Here is a 22,015-nt window from a genome sequence, read left to right as displayed (position 1 = left end):
GTTGTATCATAAGATTAGGTCGAAAAAGATTGATACAGAAACCATACAATGGAATCTGATTCCATTGAACCAAATGGTCAATAGTGGTCTTGCGAAAACGCAGCTAGATTATAGTGAAATACTAATCTATTATTGACCATGCGTTCCATAGTCTTGCAGCTAGTTATGAAATAGGTCTGTAGTTTGATGAATCTGTATGATCCCGGCCAGGCTTAGGTATCGGTACAACAATGGCATGACGCCACGAAGGAGGAAAGTGTCCTGTTGTCCAAATATTATCAAAAATGTTCAGAAGTGTTTCAAGACATGCGTTGGGTAAATGTTTCAAGAGCTGATAGTGGATATTATCAGCACCTGTTGCCGTATCATGAGCTTGCGCTAAGGCAGTATTCAGCTCATGTAGGGAAAATACTTCATTATAATCTTCACCATTAGCAAGTTTTTCGTGATGATCTTTATATTTCTGAAACTTTCGATTATAGTTTGATGAGTGAGAATGTGTAGCTAAAGTTTCACCCAACTTGTTTGCAATGTCAATTTTATCAGTTAAAAGATCGTCTCCATCTTTGAGATGATGAACACTAGAATTTCTACCTTTGCCCTTGATTCTCTGTATCATGTTCCACACCTTCGTCATTGGCGTACGGGAATTAATCTTTGATACAAAGTTCTTCCAAGACTGACGTTTACTTTGTTTAAAAGTACGCCGAGCCTTGGCATTGTTTATTTTAACATTATCTAAATTGTGAACTGTAGGGTGACGTCGAAAGTATTTCTCTGCCTTCTTCCTACACTTCCTAGCTTGTTTACAATCATCAGTAAACCATGGTTTACGAACATGTGGTTTAGCAGAAGCCTTAGGAATCGTTTCATCGGCAATATTCTTCAGTTTAGCAGAGAACAACTCAATCGGATCTGAAACATTGACAAAAGTCAGATTTCAATTTGTCAGCACACAATGTCTGAAATAATGGCCAGTTAGCCTTATTAAAATTCCACCTTGTTGTAGATGGGTCATCACTCGGGTTTATAGCGGAAAGTATTGTAGGAAAATGGTCACTTCCACAAAGGTCATCGTGGACAGACCACTTAAATTCGTTATAAATACTTGGGTCTGTGAGCGACAGATCGAGTGCAGAATACGTTCCTGAACCAGGGTGTAAATATGTGACAGATCCATCATTAAAGATGCATAAATTATTGTTTGAAATGAAGTCCTCAATGATTTTTCCTTTACTGTTGGTATCGGCACTACCCACAAAAGGATTATGGCCGTTTAGATCTCCCATGATTATACATGGTTGAGGAAGTTGGTCAAAGAGATCCTGAAGATCGGACTGCTGAAGAGCTGAAGAAGGAGAAATATACAAAGAACAAAGCGTAAAGGTTATCTGTAAAGAAAGACGGACAGCAATAGCCTGAAGATTGCTTTTAAGAGGAACCGAGCTATGGATAACACCCTGCCTCACGAGAATAGAGGCGCCGCCAGTGGCTTTATCGCCTGGAGGTGAGAATGAATGGAATGAATTGTACCGACGCAATTCAAACTTATCTGTACTTTTCAAGTAGGTCTCTTGTAAACTAAAACCGATGGATTAAAATCTTGTGATAATAACTGTAGATCATTAAAATTATTCCTAAGGCCTCTGCAATTCCATTGTACTAAATTAATAGAGTTGTTCATGGCGGTTCAACAGGGGATCTTGACCGCGAAGAATGTCTACTCCCTCGTCCTGGCTGTGAGGGTGACCTCCATATCAAGAGGTCCAAACGGATTATGAACCGTCACGGATGTTGACGAGGTAGATGGTACCTCTAAATGCTGGAGGGCCTTTGCCCTACGCATCTTTTTCTTTTCTTTATTTGACAAATGGCTTATGTTTCCTGGAGTTGATTGTGTCTCTGGTTCTTGTTCTGTCTGTGAGGCAGTTGTTGACGAACTTTGCTCATTTTGAGAGGACTGGGTGGAGTCATCGAGTGTAACTTGTTTGGCCTTTACCCAAGATATGGCTGTCTGGCATGAAATTGAAACCTTTGTTACAGGATGATGAACAGGGGAAGAAACAGTGGCTGAATATGATCGAGTTGTAGTGGTTTGAGACTGTGCAGGTATTAACTTTCTGGCTTCGTGGTAGGAGAGGTTGTTAGTGATTTTGATTTTGAGAATCTTTGACTCGAGTTCAAAATTAGGACATGATTTGGACGATGCCATGTGCTCACCATTACAGTTAGCACATCTGATGTCTTTGGTACATTCAGTATTATCATGAGCCCCACTGCAACGGGAGCATACTGGTTTACGAGTGCATGACTTGGCACCGTGTCCAAATTTTTGGCACTTAAAACATCGCAGCGGATTAGGGATGTAAACATCAACTGGGATATTAAAGTAACCAGCTTTAATAGCTTTTGGTAGAGACGACAGCCCAAAGGTGAACAGGTAAGTATTAGTTTTAATTATATCTGCCTCCTGTTTTCTGGTAAACCGCTTAACAGCAGTTACGCCTTGGTGTTTCAATTCATCAGCAATTTCTTCTTCTGTCATATACGCCAGACAACGAGATCTGTCACGGACGATACCTCTGCAAGAGTTCAATGTCCTGTGCACAGAGACAACAACTGGTGTATTAACAAATTGTTGTAATCCCAACAAGTTTACAGATTGCTGCCTCCGGGCACATTCAACAAGAAGGGAGCCAGAACGAAGACGTGTGACGTTTGCTACCTCTCCACAGACACTTTTGATACCCATCGATATAGCAAAGGGATTCAGTTTCAATGGACTTCCATCTGCGGTTTCAATAACCAAGAATCTTGGCCATGAATCCACCACCGCTGAAGAGACTTCATCATCAGATGATGTTGAAAGGTGTCTACGTTTATTCGTTTTTGAACCAGGGGGAATGTTGTGAGCCATAGTATTATAATGATTTTCAGCAACCCTGATCTCCACCCGCCATCGAGTGTCAACAAGGACGACCCTGCAGTGGAAACCAAACTGCACGATCAGAGCTACAGGGATGCTATACTCCAGAAATACAGACATAAATAGCTAAGAAATCAAAAAGAAGAAGTGTCTAGCTGGTTCGGCTTTGACATTCTTCTTAAGAAACTCAGAATTCAGAGGTCTATACCACCAGATTGGCCCATGAGCCACCGCCTTCTGGCATAGGACTCTAGGCAAAATGTAAATTTGCAATAATAAGGTTGTCACAGTCTTTAATCAACAATTTTTGTATGTCATGATTAATCCAAATAAAACATTTCCATGCACAGGGCATGACGTGACCAGCCGATTGATAGAACCGGGCCAGTTCTACCACCCGTCTAGGTGAAGTAAGGGGCGAAGTGGTGTGTTGGGCAAAAGGAACACGGTTCCAGGCTCCAAGTGCCCTCAACCACCAGCCTCCCGTCCTCCACCGACACAGGGGCGCAACCCACGGCAAACGGGTTGGTGGACCAAAATATCCCCCCCCCCCCGGGTCCACAACGAGGGGTTGAAAGGCGCTTAGCGTGACCCAGCACCCACCACGAGGAGGTGGCCTTTCATGGGTGCCACATCCAGTGAAGTGAAAGTAATCATTAAGAAGCTGAAAAAAGAATAAGTCTCCGGAACCTGACTGTATTACTGCCGAGCATCGCCATTATGCCGACACTCTTCTGTTTAAACACCTGGCGCACCTCTATAATATGATCGTCAGCTCCTGTCACACGCCTGTCATGATGAGAACTGGAACTATTATTCCTATACATAAAGGAAATAACAAAGATATACGCAACCGAGCTAATTATCGCGGTATCACTCTCACATCAGTGATATGGAAGGTGGTTGAGAGACTGTTGCTTGACAGACTGGAATCCCACATCAAAACTGTAAATCCTGATTTCCCACATCGCCACCAGTGTGGATTCCGGAAAGAGCATGGAGCCAGTGTGGCCACATATGTATTAAAGGAGGTTATTTCATATTATGGAGATAGACACTCAAATGTCCTTGTTGCCTTTCTTGACGTCCATATCGTGGGCCAATATTGACGCCGTTTCATCAACGTCAACGTCTGCTGTGGGCCCAACGTCACCTCCGATGGACCCAGAAAGACTGGAATCGAGTCGTCTTTAGCGATGAATCAAGGTTTACCCTCAGATTCCCGGAGTCTGGAGACGACGTCGTGAACGGTATGCCCAATGTTGTGTACAGGAAGTCGACAGATTCGGGGGCGGAAGTTCCCGACTTCTGGTCATCCGTGGAAACCTCACAGCTGCTGCTTACCGCGACCAGGTGCTCACCCCTGAACTCGTTCCTTTTATGGCGGCTCATGGCCCAGGCCTACAGTTCCAGCATGATAATGCTCGGCCGCATACCGCGATGTTGACACGAAATTTCCTTCAAAACGCTGGAATCAACGTCATGGACTGGCCATCGAGGTCCCCTGACCTTAATCCAATACAGCACGTTTGGGATGCACTTGGGAGAAGGCTTCGTGGTCTTAGGAACCAACCTCAGAATTTGCAGGAACTTGGCGCTGTCTTGCAAGAGCAATGGCGCAGAATCCCCAACCACGTGTTCACAAGCATCAGGCAGTCGATGAGGAGACGGTGTTTGGCAGTGGTGAATGCGCGGGGCGGCCATACACGATATTGAACTGAGAAATTTCGCATTTTTATTCTTGTGACTTGACATTCTGTATACCCATGTTTTGGAACGGCGGTGTAGCCTAATGGAACTGATTATGGCACTGTCAGTGTATCGAGTACATCACACAGATCTCAGAAATGAAATAATAACAATTTAACCATCTTACCATCTCTTGTTCTTTTATAGTGCCCTGAAGAAAGAATGTGAAGAATGACTCAGTATATATAATATAACAAGTAATATAATGTAATGTACTCTCCAAATCATTGGGGGGAAATAAAGAGTATTCATTCATTCATTCATTCTCTGGAAAAGAATAAGAATATGGAAATGTGTCATTATTCTGTGAACACTGTAAAGTATTTTCGGTAGCTCGAGCGTTTCTTTCACAAAGTAGTTGCAAACCGCCCGGTAAAAGAAAGTATACATTTGAATACTGGACTTGCCCCAAAACGTTATCCAAACATTACTAGGCTGAAATGGGCCGCCGACAAACTCCTCACTTGTGGGGAAAACACCTGTAATACACTTACCAAATAACACCATCGAATAATCGTTATTGATTTGTTTTCTCTAGTCGCCACTAGTCAACACGGTTGTACGCGCGCTTTCCTTTTGTTGGTAGTTTCTAATCATACCTGACCTGGGGGTCATAGATGGCCCAGTCCTCTTATGCACAATTCCGAGTGTAGAGTTGCGTCTCTCCTACTTCACAGAATACTATCGGTGTGTACGATCTAGTTTCATACGGGATGAAAGCTTAAGGTGATGCCGGGTCCCGATCCACAAAACGTTCGTAGCGCCCTGACATTCGTCAGCCTATGATAAACTATGGAGTTACGACAGGTCGTAATGTTACTTACGCTTTGTGGATCCGGACCCAGAGCTTTGACTAAGGTGAAACGAATGGGTATAGTGCAAACTATGGATCTTATTAGGGAGAATCTAACAGATCCTGACAGACTCAAGGGAAACAACTCTGCACAATGAAACTTGTATCCCTGTCCCGCTTGAGCTCAGTCACTGACAAGAAGTAGTTTGACAAGTACCGTTTTCCAGATGGTGAACGGAGGATGATATGTGTGGTGAGAGAAGACCAGGAGGGGAGGCTGAACCTGACGCTAGCTCGCTGGGAAGGTGAGTACATTAACCAGGTGTATGGATGTTATACCTGGTCAGATTTCACATGTCCTTTACACTGTTCCTTTGACATGAGGGGCGATGGGAAAGCCTAGTGGTTAAAGCTTTCCCTTGTCAAACCGACGACACAGGTTCGATTCCCCATATAGGTGCAATCTGTGAAGCCAATATTGCTAAAGGTGGCGTAAAACCGTATCCAATCACTCTCTCATTTTGGCATGAGATGCCCGATCACCGTGAGCCTTTCACTGTAGATATCACAATGACGGATGACGCTACACGTTCAGTTTGAACATAGCTATAGAACATTGACCTCTCATATCTAAACGCAGCATTGATTATATTACTAGTCTTAAATCAGTCTTGTTTGTTGTTTAACACTCCACGCAATAAATATTAAAGCACCATAATGACGGTCTGATATTGTGATATGCCAAGATATGCTATGTGCCAAGCCACCGAGCCTACATCCTCGCCATTCGGTCGCCTCTTAAAGGACACGTTACTGTCGACTACTAACCCGAAATTGAATGGGAAAACAGCAAGTGAAAATGCCTCTTTGTTGTTATTTTTTTATCTTGGCTTCTGTGGTGCACCCATCAATGCTAGCTGTGACTGACGTCATAACTGTATCAATATTCAGGTGGCGTCCCTCAAAAAGACGGCGTGTTGACGTACACGTTGACCTTGACATTGTCGCCGGTCCTGTATGGCTTCATGTGCACTCTAGCTGCTTTAGGTCTCCTGGCCTCTATCGCCTTCCTCATCTTCAACATCTATAACAGAAAAGTGAAGTAAGTATGTCGTTTTTCTTGATTGTAACTATATCCAGGTTAAGGTTGAAGCAGGGTTGGTAACGACGGGGTAGCCCCGTGGTTGTAACGTACGGAGTAGCTCAGCGGTTGTAACGTACGCTCGTCTCGTCCACTGACTGACTGAGCTACCTGTTTGTGTCCTTCGTGATGTGCCAGGGGTATTTCTATATGCGGCATAAAATATTGCTCACTTGTGCCACGCGCTCCAAAGACTACAAGGATCGGTATTGTTTGTTGTTTAGCTCTACAGTCTTCAATACTCCACAATATGGCGACCATCTGTAAATAATCGACAATACCAATGATCGATATCATGAGTTCAAGGGATGATGTTCGCCGAATGGCCACAAATAATGGATATAAATTAGAAGGTGACAATCGATCAGATTATTTTGTGATCATCACCTCTTGAACCAGAATCGTTGCTTAAATTATTAACCTTTGTCCTGTTAGCATCAAATCCATCCACTCACTTAAGAATAAATAATACAGAATATTTGCAACTGAAACATTGCAGTCACTGCCTGAGTTTGAAAATTTAACAAAATGTTTCCTATATTCACATTTCGTCACCTTGACACCTACATACGTCCTAATGATGTTACAATTGACACGAACAATTGTAAAATTGAATTGTATAATAAATGTCATGCCATTTTTCAGATTTATTAAGCTCTCTTCGCCACGTATCAATAACATAATCCTCATCGGTTGTATATTGACCTACGTCGCTGTCTTCGTCTCAGCGTTGGAACCTTCTTTAGCATGTACGGTAAGCTATGTTAGATCACACTCCGTCGCTGTAACTGGTTCCTTATACAAGGGGTGGTGGGGTAGCCTAGTAGTTAAAGTGTTTGCTCGTCACGCCGAAGACCCGAGTTCGATTCCTAACATGTGTGAATCCTTTGGTGTCCTTGGTATTGCTGGGATACTGCTAAAAGCGGCGTAAAAGTAAATGCACACACACTCCTTTTATAATCTTTATTTGCAGTCTAAACAAGCCGTCGACACACTGTGGGATTATACACCCGCTTCCCTGACTTGTGATCTCGCAAAAGCCATGCTAAATGAGTGCTCAAAATATCAGTCATTGCTCCCATATTTGATTTGCAGTTGGAAATTAAATGACATTTTTCCAGGTGTGTCATTAATCACAAACAGTAAGATTTGAAGTACAGAGAGTGAAGTCTCATTTGAGTAAAATATTTTGAAATCACATGAAGCGGACATAAAATAAAATGTATCTTTTTGCAAATGAGATTCATGTCAGTGAACGTGAACGGCGGGCTTACAAACACTGTACACAGTTATTACAGTGTTAAATGCAGTAGTTCGAGTTTTTTGTCATTTAAATTATTGTTGAAGGAAATAACGCTATGTAAAGTTTCTTTCGTGTTGCCAGGGGAGACGGTACCCTGCCATTCTGGGATGGTCCTTAATATTTGGTGCTCTGTTTTCCAAAACATGGAGGGTTCATTTAATTTTCACCAACGTGAAACTACAGAAAAAGGTATGTGCTGGGAATACATGAGCAGGTTCTGATCCTCCATCCTCCTTTCATATCTTTGTATATCTGTTGGAATGCCATAATATATAAGATTTTGTTTTGATAATAAAACTATATTCTGCGAACGATCCCATTTTATTGGATTCTGAATCAGTAAAAGTCTTTGGACGCCTTAGGACTTATATGCTGCAAGACACCTCATGATGGTAGAGGGGCGGTGGGGTAGCCTAGTGGTTAAAGCGTTCGCTCGTCATGCCAAAGACCCGGGTTCGATTCCCCACATGGGTACAATATGTGAAGCCCATTTCTGGTGTCCCCCATCGAGATATTGCTGGAATATTGCTAAAAGCGGTGTAAAGCTAAACTCACTCGTCAACAAGTGTTTGTGGCTCCAGGTTTTGAAGGACAGCCACTTGTTCCTGATGGTGGCTGCTCTGACCCTCTTCAACCTGGTCCTGCTGGTCAGCTGGTCAGTATTTGACCCCCTGTACATACGCTGGGACGAGCTGTCCGTGGAGGTAGGTTACACAACACAAGTGGAATATACACAATTTCAGATTCATTTGTGAGCACTTTGCAAAAGCGCCTTAATGTTTCTGTGTTCTTACTTTCTGTTGGATCCGTGAGTTTCAGGTTCGAATCCAACATCTGCCCTGGTGTCACATACTGGGGATTTATTGTAAACATGAATGTGGTTTCAACTGATATTTCTTTCAAACATGTCGAAAAAAGGGATTTTCAGAATTTGCTGTCGGTATAGGTGAACGTTACCACAAACAATTATGGCCTGAAGGAACTTTCGAACGTTTTCAAACAGTAACGTCGTTTTGTTGCCATGTTTCTGTTCACAGCAATGTGACATTTTCAATCAAGGGTAGATACCTCTAATTTGCGTTACAGCGTACAAACTGCATTTGTACGAAGCCTCTGTGACTGTGCAGTTTTTTTTAAGCCATTTATTATTCGCTTTGCTTAACTGTTATGAATTGCTGCAACAGTGTTACTTAACCACCATGAGCTTATCAAACACAAAGACAGACAGACACACACACACATTAAAAAATATTGGTTAAGGTCTCAGCTGCATACAATTTTGATAAAATTCACGATGACAGCAATAGTGTTACCCTGATATCATGTTTATGAACAATATATAAAACATATGTGTTAGGAAGGACGCGTGTGGGCTGATGATCACATCGGTTTGCAATTGAAATAAGAAAGAGTTACTTTGCTTCAATGTTCCTATAAAACATCTCATCCACTCACCTCAATGCCGGCACCCTTACACCAATATTGACACACTCACTTTAATGCTCATCCACTCACATCAGTGCTCGACCCGTGAAGATCCGAGTTAGAAGTGGGCCTTAGCAACCTATTCTTGTAAAGAGACCAACGGGATCGGGCGGTCATGCTCTCTGACCTGGTTAACACATGCCATTATGTATGCGTAGAGTATTGCTCATCACGGGGTTGTCTGGTCCAGACTCGATGATGTACAGACCGCCGCCGTTTAGCTGGGATATTGCTGCACAACAAACAAACAAACACTTCAGTGCTCACTCACTTCATTGTTGTTCCACTTCAATGCCCGTCCACTCGCCTCAACGCTTACTCGAATGTTGACCCACTCACTCACTTTAATACCTATCAACTCGCTCCAATGCCCACCCACTCACTTCAAAGCTCACCCACTCACTCACTCACGTCATTGCTGACCTCCTTGCTATCTGTCCCCAGACACGGGACAATGGAGACACCCGCCTCCGCTATCTGGGAGCCATTTGCCAGTCCAACTACATCCGCTACTTCGACGCCGTGCTGTTCTCGGTCCAGGGCATCCTCCTGATGCTGGGCGCCTTCCTCGCCTGGGAGACCAAGAAGGTAGGACGCCATCTTCAAGGTCACTCCTAACACTCGGCCTATAGGGCCCGTAATTAAGTCACAGATTCAGATTCAGATTCAGTTTATTCGGTTATTCTGGCCTTAAGGCCTACATTACAGTTGTTGATGTTACAAAATACTATGCAAGTCACGTCAACATCTGGTTACATTCATGGTTACATTTATGGCTACGCACAGTGAAAACATGTTTGAGATAAATTGCTACAGACCTAACAGTCATAATATTCTTAGAATTTAACAAATTTGACAGTGAATGTTTATCTATTACAGTGTTTGAAAGAAATGACATATATTCTTTTTTCGCAAACTTAGATACATGGTGCATACAAACATGACATGGAACTCATCCTCTATAGAGCCTGTATTACAATTAGAACAGATCAAATCATTTTACATTCTGTAGAAATACCATGTTTATGTCGCAGGGTTTAATAACACGACCTCTGGGCTGGTGTTTAATCGCTTTATTCTGCCATTTGGGGTTGTTCAAACACGACCGTGCCATAAATGTATCTGTAATTAGGGAAATTACATGAAGGGCTGCCACTGCCAGCATGGTGTGTCCATATAGCAATACAACAAGTAAAACTATTGTGACATTTTACATAAAATATTATATATCTGAAAGATAATGGTTACTAAACCATTAAATGTATTTAACTACAGGGTTACACCTGACTTAATTATAAGAAATTGTTATAATATGAACAATTCAAACAAACTTGCGTACCTGTAATTAGGGAAATTACATGAAGGGCTGCCACTGCCAGCATGGTGTGTGCCGGGCACATGGCACATGCAGCTTTTATATCACCTGAGTGCACAGACTGCAGGAGCAGCATGTGCCAGAGCCCAGGATGTACCTGCCGGCAGCCAGCTCATCTGTATGGCAAGCTGTTAGGGACAAAAATTGTAAAATGTGCCAGTGGTGCTGTGCTGTACATTGTGTGAACAATTGAACCTGTGACACCTTCCCCTCCTCAGGAAAATGTCGTCCTCGACATTATAAAACATCTGAAATACAATACAAACTTCAAACATTATTACATGTCTTAAAAGAATAACTCCTGAAATGCAATTAGGAATTATACAAATATTTCATCATTTTCATCATTTTGCTGCAAAATATACGCACCACTCCTGAACCAGTCTGGTGGCCTCCTTTCACGACCTGAACGTCGAGGAATAAAAGGACTGGCACCCGGATCAAGAATACAATCTTGGGGAGTCCCGGTTGAATTCTGTTCGGGAATTCAAAACAATTCCTGAAATGTCATTTACAATAGCCTCTTCAGTGCTATTGACAGTTTCTGTATCTGAAGAACTTGGTTGATCCAAAATATGAGAGTCAGCATGATCCAACTCGACAGACGATGAAGTGATAGAAACCTCTGGGTTACCTTGGTGATCTCCAATATAGAGAAAAGGAACTAAATCCTCACACTCACTTTCATCTTCAGAAGAAATATCTTCAAAATCTATCTCCTTGAGTTGTGTTCTTGTGCGCTGTGCAGGCATAGTCACATCTGGACCAGGTAGAGACATAAAAGGTAGTAGCATATTTCGATGCAATGTCTTTACTTTACCTTTTCCATTCTCTCTTTTCACCACATATACTGGTATGTCCTTATTTGGCTGACTGACAACTGTATATGGGTCACTGGACCAGAAATCTGCCAATTTGTGCTTTCCTTTCAGACCAACGTTCTTCACAAGTACTCTATCTCCTTGTGTAAGAACTGCTTCCCTTACTCTCCTGTCATATCTCTTCTTGTGTCTGCATGCAGCTTTACTTGACTCCGTGGAAGCAATGTTATAAGCATAGTCCAACCTTTCCTTCAACCTGGCTACATAATCGACACCTGACTGCTCTTGCATGTCATTTGGGATTAATGCCAAGGAAAGCATCTATAGCCAAACGGGGATGCCGCCCAAACATCAGATAAAATGGTGAATAATCAGTGCTATCATGCCTTGTAGCATTGTATGCATGTACTAATGCTGGAACATACATTTTCCAATCTGCCTTTTTATCTTCCTCCAAGGTACCCAACATCTTGAGTAAAGTCTGGTTAAATCGCTCTACCATTCCATTTCCCATTGGGTGATATGGCGATGTGCTTGTCTTGACAGTGCCAGCTAGTTTACAGAGGGCTTTGATAACCTTTGGACTCAAAATTGCGACCTTGATCACTATGTAGCTGTGCTGGAAACCCATAGTGAAGAAAGAAATCAAATAATGCTTTAGCTGTTGTAGTAGCTGTTTGATTCCTGGTGGGAACTGCATGTGCAAACCTCGTAAAATGATCCGTAATCACGAGAATATTCCCACATCCGCCTGCTTCCTCCAGAGAAAGGTAATCTACACAAACTAATTCCATAGGTTGACTTGTAGAAATATTCACAAGTGGAGCTGCAACTTGATTAGGAGAACATTTTCTGCGAATACATCTACCACAAAGCCTGATCTTTGTTTCGACATCTGTAGACAACCCTGGCCAATAAAACCTGGACTGAACTAAATCTACTGTTCTGTCTCGACCCTGATGTCCCATGTCATCATGTAGCGCATCCAAAACTAATTTCCTCCATTGTGTTGGCAATACAAGTTGATATCTCAAATCACCTTGATGGAACTTTTTTCTGTATAAAACACCATCTCTAACCACAAGTTTCTTCCACTGTCCTAAAAGCCTACGAACTCCATCGGATTCTTTGCAAACTAGACGAGCAGTTGGTTTTCTTTCCTTTGTGACAAAATCGATCACTTTGCCAACATCCAGATCTTTAGACTGTTCTAAGACCCAATCTACATTCCTAAAAGGAACAGTACTCTCCTCCACAACATCTGGTGAAGTTGCCAAACATTCAACCATATTCACAGACTGAGAACCACAAATAGCCTTAACAACATTGGACTGAATATCTGTAGCAGAAAAGTTTGGGTGACGAGATAAAGCATCTGCATCCTTGTTAGCTTTTCCTGCACGATAGATAATTTTAAAGTCATATGTTGACAATGCTGCAAGCCACCTGTGCCCTGTCGCGTCTAACTTGGCTGTTGACAAGACATATGTGAGGGGATTATTATCAGTTCTAACCTCAAAATGATTGCCATATAGATACTCATGAAACTTATCACACACAGCCCATTTGAGTGCCAAAAACTCCAATTTATGTGCTGGGTAATTTTTCTCTGATTTCCTCAATGCACGACTAGCATAAGCAATCACTCGTTCCTTGTCATCTTGGTGCTGATACAAAACTGCTCCCAAACCCTTCACTACTGGCATCTATATTGAGAATAAAGGGTTTGGAATAATCAGCATACGCAAGTACTGGTGGTGAAGTTAAACACTCTATCAGCTGATTAAAAGCTGCTTGATGTTCAAAAGTCCATTGTAACTTTGACTTAGATTTGGCTTTACCTTTCTCCAGTTTTCCATGAAGTAAATCAGTCAGAGGTTTGGCCACTCTCGCATAATTCTGAACGAACCGACGGTAATAACCAGTGAAACCTAGAAATTTCTGCAACTCCTTGACAGTTTCAGGAACTGGCCATGATTTCAAAGATTCAACCTTATCTGGATCAGTTTCTACTCCTTCTGAGGATACAACATGCCCAAGATACTTGACCCTGTTTCTGAAGATTTCACATTTGGACGGCTTTAACTTCAAACCATGTTCCCTCAACCTCCGAAATACAGATTCAACTCTAGTCAAGTGTTGTTCAAATGTTTGTGAAAATATGATTATATCATCCAGATAGATCAAACATTCTTTCAGGTGTAAATCGCCCATACATCTCTCCATTAACCTCTGAAACGTTGCTGGGGCGTTGGTCAAACCAAAAGGCATCCTATTGCATTCAAAAAATCCCAAGGGACCTGCAGAAAATGCTGTTTTCTTCTTATCTGATTCACGTAATTCTACTTGCCAGTAACCTGAACTTAAATCAAGCTTAGAGAACCATTTTGATCCAACAAGACAATCTAAAGTTTCGTCAATCCTTGGCAATGAATAGGAATCCCGAATGCTTTTAGCATTAATCTTTCTCATGTCAATGCATACTCTTAGACTGCCGTCTCTCTTACGAACCAATACAATATTTGAAGAATAGGGCTATGACTTTCACGAATGGCTCCACACTCAAGCATATTCTTAAGATGTTGCCTAACTTCCTCAAATAAAGCCGGGGGTATTCTACGGTATGGTTCCTTGAAAGGCACATCATCCTTAAGATTGATCTCATGTCTAACTGTTGTAGTATGGCCCAAATCTAGAGAATGCTGAGACATAATATCTGTCCATCGACTAAGCATATCCTGTACTTGACCTCTTTGATCACCAGACAAGGGGCTATCTGCTAAATCAATAGTAACAGGCTTCTCATCCATAGCACCGACTGAAGAATCATCACTACCATCTTCCAAATCCAAAGGCAAACAATCCATAACCTGAACCTCTTGCAAACTACATAGCTCTGCTTTGCGAGGAAGTGTAATAGTTCTAGCAGACAAATTGCAAACCTTGACTAAGACAGTAGCAGTCTTACGCTGACCATCAACTTCTACAACTCTAGGACAAACACCTAAACCCTCAGGGCTAATCTGCAACTGCTCCGTCACAGCACAGTGTTTACCTGGACTAGTATGCACTATACCCTTCAAAGTGGTCGCCACCCTAGGTTGCAGAGTAATAGGATGCTTGCTGGACGACTTGACAGTACCTAAACTAGCTGAGCTTAAGTAATCAAATACCATCTGCCAAGGCTCTGAGACAATCTGCGGTGCATTAGAATAGAACAATCTAATAGTGTTTGTACCAAGAATCATCGGAACCTGGGCACTAAACTCGGTATCCTTGACTACCAACACTGGTATCATGTAAGTTCTATCATTAAATGGGACACCAACGGAGAGTTCAATATAGCCAGTGTACGGGAGTATATCACCAGTAGCGCCACTAATCTTCAACTGAAACTCTTCTATGGGACGTAACCTAAGATCATTTAAGTTCTGATAGTAGAAAGACTCTGAAACGGTAGTAACTTGAGATCCTGTATCTAGCAAAACAACACATTCATCGCCATTGACAAGAACAACAGTTTGTACACTAGGGCCTACCATTCTAGAAAACAAGTCATTGGAGCGATCACGTTCACCGACAACTGTTTGCTCCTCAACAGAAGTCTTTAATGGTTTAAATCTATATGACCATGATCACCAATAATTCCTCTACCACGACCTCTGTATTTACCACGACCATGTCCACGAGGATTACCTGAAGGATTAGACGGACCAACTTTACTTTCAATAGCAGCTAACCTCTGTAATGATCTCACTGGACATCTGTTTCTAGCTTCGATGAAGTAGACTGACTCAACGCCTTCTGATTCTTTTCTAAGGTATCAATTCTCTTGAGAATATCCTTTAAGTGTTGAGAAACATCTGAATCAACAACTTGAGAACTAGTATACACTTTCTTGTGTCTAACATCCTTGACCTTAACAGATCCAGTAAGTTCCTGTTCAGTTTCCCTGACAACTCTGAGTAAAGAATCAAAATCTGAACAATAATCAAACTTATGCCTTGTTGCATCCTTCAGTCTATCATTCCTTATACCACTCCAAAACTTTGTTTTCAAGATACACTCAAGAGCATCCTCATGTATAAAGTCACCCTTAGATTTAACTTTCAACAAAGTATCTTGAAGTCTACAGGACCAAGTTGCCAACGATTCACCCTCCTTCTGGCAATCAGTGAAAAAATTCTGCAGCAACGTATCAGCTGAACTAACAACACCATAAATACTGTCAAGCTTACTCAAAATATCATCCACTGATGCATGTTCACCAAGCAAAAGGACAGCTCTACCAGCTTCACCCTTTAACGACTTCCTAACGCCCTGTGCTAAGATAGAGGCTGGATAATCCCTACTATTCAACAAGCACTTAACTTCAAACATCCAATTCTCAAACGAAGACTCCCCCCTTGGCATCACTACCTGAGAATACAGATATACGGGGTGGTTGAATGTATTGTGTGTTAGGTGGTAACAGAGAACTTGCCCGATGTCTGGGACTGGAAGGTTGAACCTGATATCCTGAAGTCTCTATGTACTGGATCATCTTTTGAATATCATCCTCACTAACTCCAGCCTTGCTACGTTTGGATTCCCAATCCTCTTCAGTTCCGCCAGTGGCCATTGCTGAAAGGGTCAGTGATAAAAGTAGACAAATAAATACAAGTCCTGAAAATCTAAAATACATCAGTCGGCAAACATCAAACTTCCACTAATAAGGATAAGAATCACATCTGGTTCCCCAAGACTGTCAGCTCTGAAAAACAAAGTCAAAGTATTAACAACATGGTATCAAATTGTGTTCATAATTCAAAAATGTGCAATGCAGTTGTTAAGACAGTTAGGCAAGTGATAATTTCCCTATGACAATTCTCACCCTCGCACCAAGCTTTCAATCTCCTATCAAAAGTCTAAGCTAAGATGGACTAGTAAAACATTTCAAAACTATTCACTGTGTAAATAGTATAAACTCATTTTCAACTATTCCGAACATGAAAGCAGTAATGTCACAACCCAGAACTACTTCACATATTACTTCAGTGGCATGTTAAACAAATGGCACAATAAACATTAAACACATGTGAAATTCAATTAAACATTCTATAGTGAACAGCTGAAAAAGAAACAGAATGGTCAATACATTGATCAAATGTTCAACAAAAGTCCATGTGATAAAAGCATCACAAAAAGTCAACTTCCACACGCGGAAACGCGAAGCAATCCATGGATAGTATTCATGAAACAATATAGTCAGTCACAGAATAACACAGGTGAAAGTCATTCCAAAATGTCAAATAAATGTCTGTTCACAATATATTACGTACATCGCGAACGCGAAACGCGAGTGTGCACACCTATGACGGGTAGTACTAGTACTCGACGTACTGTTAATAGTACTACTGCCGGCAACGTATCATGATGTTATCGGGCCCTACCACAAAACCTGGTCACCAGAACACTGACAGGAATACTGTATCCATCGATGAATCGATGCCCATGGCCAGTGGTTAAAGTTGTCATGATGCTGTGGCAGTCATGTAGTTATGGCGGTCATGTTGATGTTATGGCTGTCAAGTTGTTGAGAACACCAGCCCCACGTTGGGCGCCAAAATGTCGCAGGGTTTAATAACACGACCTCTGGGCTGGTGTTTAATCGCTTTATTCTGCCATTTGGGGTTGTTCAAACACGACCGTGCCATAAATGTATCTGTAATTAGGGAAATTACATGAAGGGCTGCCACTGCCAGCATGGTGTGTCCATATAGCAATACAACAAGTAAAACTATTGTGACATTTTACATAAAATATTATATATCTGAAAGATAATGGTTACTAAACCATTAAATGTATTTAACTACAGGGTTACACCTGACTTAATTATAAGAAATTGTTATAATATGAACAATTCAAACAAACTTGCGTACCTGTAATTAGGGAAATTACATGAAGGGCTGCCACTGCCAGCATGGTGTGTGCCGGGCACATGGCACATGCAGCTTTTATATCACCTGAATGCACAGACTGCAGGAGCAGCATGTGCCAGAGCCCAGGATGTACCTGCCGGCAGCCAGCTCATCTGTATGGCAAGCTGTTAGGGACAAAAATTGTAAAATGTGCCAGTGGTGCTGTACTGTACATTGTGTGAACAATTGAACCTGTGACATTTATGTGCCCTGTTTACACAGAAATCATGAAAACCGATTCTTAATTTATATAAAGCTCTCATCAAAGGTTTATCATGAAAATCTAAAATATACGATTCTGGTTCTAGCAACGACTTATGAGAGGCATAATATTCTAAATATCTAGAAGTACTAATGGACATAGACCACTCTTGAATGGAAAAATATCACATAGCCGCTGTTTGAAAAGAGATATAAAACTGTCTTCATTGCCAACCCCTTGCGCAAGCCATACATAGGAAATAAAGTAGAAAAGAGTAATAGTCTAACATTAGACACCCAGTTAACTTTACCAATATCATCTTGTGATTTAAAAAAGCGATAACACTGTTTAGGGTACCTAAGTAATGCATTTTTACCAACTTTAACAAATATTTAACTGCTCTTATTCTGCTGAACACAAACATATTACATCTTCCAGTTTCTCCGTATATAGCCTTATTAGAAGCAAATTTACCTAGATTAAGAAATTGTTTTCAAAATGTAGTTTGTACCCTTTCTATACAATGAAAATAAGTCATAACCCAAAATTCTGATCCATATAAAAGAACAGGCGTTATTTTACAATCAAAGATGGTACAAGCATTTTGGAAAGAAATAAAAGAGCTAGGTTTGAATAAACTATAAACAGAGTAGGCTGCCTTGGATGCTTGTGTTGCCAAACTTTACACGCTGTTGACCAATTTAATCTTGAGGAAAATATCGAACCCAGGTATTTATAATATGAAGCACATTTAAATTTTACATTTCCATAGTACCATTTTTCTTCCTGTTTTTTAAACACCGCGATTTCTAAGAAAAATAACATTTGTTTTTTCTAAATCCAAACTTAAACCCCATCTCGTGCAAAATTCATGGAGAACATTTAACTGTTGCTGAAGACCAATGATAGTATAAGAGAACATCTTAACATCATCTGCAAATAATAACATCATAATATCCTCAATATCTGGAGATATAAAAACACCATGTTTACAGTTATTATGAATTTCTGTGGCAAGTTCGTCAATGAAAAGAATAAAAAGAAGAGGACTTAAAATGCATCCGTGCCGTAAACGTAAACTAGTGAAGAACATATCAGTTTTGCAGTTTCCAATATTCACACAAGATCTAACAGATGAATACATATTATGCAGAAGATTGTACATTTTTCCATGGCAACCTGATTTTAACAACATATATAAAAGTTTTGAACGATCTACATAATCGAAGACCTTTCTAAAATCACCAAAATCACCAAAAAAATCGTCCCTTTGGTCTTGAGAGATATTTAGAACAGAGAGTTTGCAGAGTAAATATATTGTCCACTGTGGAATAGCCGGGTCTGAAGCCAGCTTGAGCTTCTGTTAATATATCATTCAGATAAGTCCATGCACGAAGACTATCTGGGATGGATGTGAATACATTTAAAAGCGATATACCCCTATAATTGTTGGATCAGCTGTAGGTCCTGATTTAAATAATGGCTTAATTAATGCAGAGTTCCAGGAATCAGGAAATATGCCAGTATTCAATATTGAGTTAAACCATGAATTTAGAAAACACAACAATTATGAGTGTCCTAACTTGAAGAATTCAGGAGGAATTCCGTCATCTCCGGGGGATTACCCAATTTGCAACTTCTTAATAACCTCAGTAATTTCTAAATCAGAGATAGGATTAGTCAGCAACTGATCTATGCCACTTGAGGATACACAATCATCACATGAATGTTCAGCTATGAAATTATTAACGTAATAATCAAATGCTTCATCTTCTTTAGGCTTATTAGGATTTAAAAGTGATTTAAAATAGTCAATAAAAACATCAGCTGATATTGGAGAATGTTCGGTTTTTTTTTCGAAGAGAGCGTTTTAAAATGTTCCAAAATTTCTTGCAGTAGGTGACGGCACTTCGCGAGACCTTACTACTTCCGTTGACAAACAATGTTTCATACCTTTTCGAATGGTCTCATGGTTGTCAGTTGGCAGTAAGGAACCGATAATGCTTGCAGGAATAACATTTCCGATCTAAACATCCCCAAATTAACCAACTATTACGTCTAACATGGCTGTACACTTGGTCCAGTCTAGTGAAGTCATATTTGGCGGTCGCGCAATTTGGAACCAGAACTCGTTCATGAATATACGCATGATACCGGAAATCTGGTACCGGAAGTAAGCTGGGTCCCGTCTCGCATAATATCGCAAGTTGGCGCACGGAAAGGGAGTCTGTAACCAGCTCAATACCGGAAGTAGCGCCTAGCGAGCCTTACAGGCGCGGTTCCGCCAATACATGACACCGCTGGTAGATATGGAGCAAACCGTGTAACGCGTAATGCCTCCCTTGGTTGTTACTGGATCCGTACATTGTAGATTATCGTGGCGTATTCTGTTGAATGTGTATTAATTAAAGCCTTTAGTTTGTCCGTGCACAAAAAGTAAGTATGTATATTCTGAAAGTACCCAAACGGAAATATATTTAGCAGTGTCGAAACTTAATAGAGGCTGCCAGTTATCGGTCGACTATGGGCCTCATTGCAATTGGTTTTCAAGTCCTGTTCATCGACATTAGTCTGCTATTTTTTAACAAAAATGCAATGGATTTTGGTATTTCTTCAGTAAGCTGTTTCCAACAAATAGTTCGTGAAGATCCGCGTTAGAATTGATCTTCAGTATCCCATGCTTATCGTAAGAGGGGACTAACGGGATCGGGTGGTCAGGCTTGCTGACTTGGTTGACACATGTCATCGTATCCCAGTTGCGTAGATGGCTGCACATGCTGTTGATCACTGGATTGTCTGGTCCACAATCGATTATTTACAGACCGCCGATTATTTACAGAGTGCGGCGTAATACTAAACTCACTCTCTCACATTATGAGGACATTGTATGATATTTAAATCGTTTGATCATGGTAATAGTTCTTAGACCCCATGCAGAAAACACGGCCGTAGTTAACGTTTCTTAATAGGGAGGGCACTATCCACATTGAAAGAGTGTTAGATCAATACTTTGATGCCTACGGCCCTGGAAAATATCATCTGAAAATGAATGCTGGCAGAAATTTAGGAGTCAATATATTTGTATGCACTGATATATATAGGTGAAAGTGGAAGCTCTCAACGACTCCAAGAACATCGCCGTGTGCATCTACAACTCCGCCGTCCTTGGAATACTCCACATCATCATCACCGCCACCATGACCTTGCAACCTAACCTCGAGTACGGCATCACGGCAACAATCTACTTCATCACTGCCACGGCCGTTCAGTGTATCATATTTGTACCGAAAGTAAGTGGTCATCTGACACCCGGATGTGATGTCATTGTTTTGTTTGCGGACGGTCTCTCTCGTCGACATTCCAGTGTGATTGAGTGATGTTTAGCCAGCTAACAATTTCACGTTGCCACAACGTTATGTTTTCGTTGTTACAACATTATGCTGTGGACTCCCTTTTACGTTGTCACAACGTTGTGGCCTGACGTTGTGATACGTCATTTTACATCGCCACAAGGTTAAATTATTTGATGCTGGCGTATTTTACGTTGCCTTAACGTTGTATTTAACGTTACTAGTTGAATAGTTTTCCCAGAAGTGAACAGTACATAAGAAACAAAGGAGAAATTCGCTTCAATGTTTATTCGTCAATTTGCATATTGTTTTGGTCGTGTGTTTTCTGAAACTGTAGCTGAATAGTGATGAAAGAATCTCAAAGTGAAAAGTTTTACAGAAAACTCTATTGTGACACCAAGTTATAAGAACCGTTCTTGTAACGTTGTGAGGAGCTCAAAGCATAACGTTTCCTCAACGTAAATTTGCAACGTTGTTATTACGTTCTGACATGACGTTATAAAATGACGTACTACTAACGTTGTGACAACGTTGCGTGTTAGATGGGTAGCAATTGATGATGACGCAGCTTTATAGTGTGAGGTAGGCCCGAAAATGACGTTGACGTTTATTGCCTTTTGCGAAACACACGAGCGTGCACAGCATGGTTCTGATGACGTAGTAAGGATCCTCATCCTGTTCAGTCTGTGATTCGAACATAGGATTTAGCCTATGGATATGACGAGTTCAAATGGCATTACTGTTTTCATAATTAAACAGTTGTCAAGTTAATCTTCTTTTGCCTGTTACGGGCGGTGGGATAGCCCAATGGTTATAGCGTTGGCTCGTCACACCGAAGACCCGGTTCGATTCCCGACATGGGTACATGGTGTAAAGCCCATTTCTGGTGTCCCCCGATACTGCTGGAATA

The 22,015-nt window shown here is 41.2% G+C and overlaps 1 protein-coding gene across 1 annotated transcript in view; it reads left to right on the top strand.

The window, feature by feature from the left end:
- The window catches only part of LOC124271113 (gamma-aminobutyric acid type B receptor subunit 2-like), a 34,210-nt gene that overhangs the window by 7,530 nt on the left and 4,665 nt on the right, over positions 1 to 22,015 (top strand). The window contains exons 3-9 of the mRNA XM_046706181.1: positions 5,696 to 5,773; positions 6,420 to 6,570; positions 7,255 to 7,363; positions 7,994 to 8,101; positions 8,494 to 8,616; positions 9,842 to 9,985; positions 20,857 to 21,045. Coding sequence (XP_046562137.1) covers positions 5,696 to 5,773; positions 6,420 to 6,570; positions 7,255 to 7,363; positions 7,994 to 8,101; positions 8,494 to 8,616; positions 9,842 to 9,985; positions 20,857 to 21,045 — 902 coding nt within the window. The remainder of the gene's footprint in view (positions 1 to 5,695; positions 5,774 to 6,419; positions 6,571 to 7,254; positions 7,364 to 7,993; positions 8,102 to 8,493; positions 8,617 to 9,841; positions 9,986 to 20,856; positions 21,046 to 22,015) is intronic.

Source organism: Haliotis rubra, unplaced genomic scaffold, assembly GCF_003918875.1.
Source record: "Haliotis rubra isolate DU_JTF1 unplaced genomic scaffold, ASM391887v1 Scf1573, whole genome shotgun sequence".
Lineage (NCBI taxonomy): Eukaryota > Metazoa > Mollusca > Gastropoda > Lepetellida > Haliotidae > Haliotis > Haliotis rubra.
Note: the sequence above shows the minus strand (reverse complement) of the source record. Positions and strands in the feature narration are given on the sequence as shown.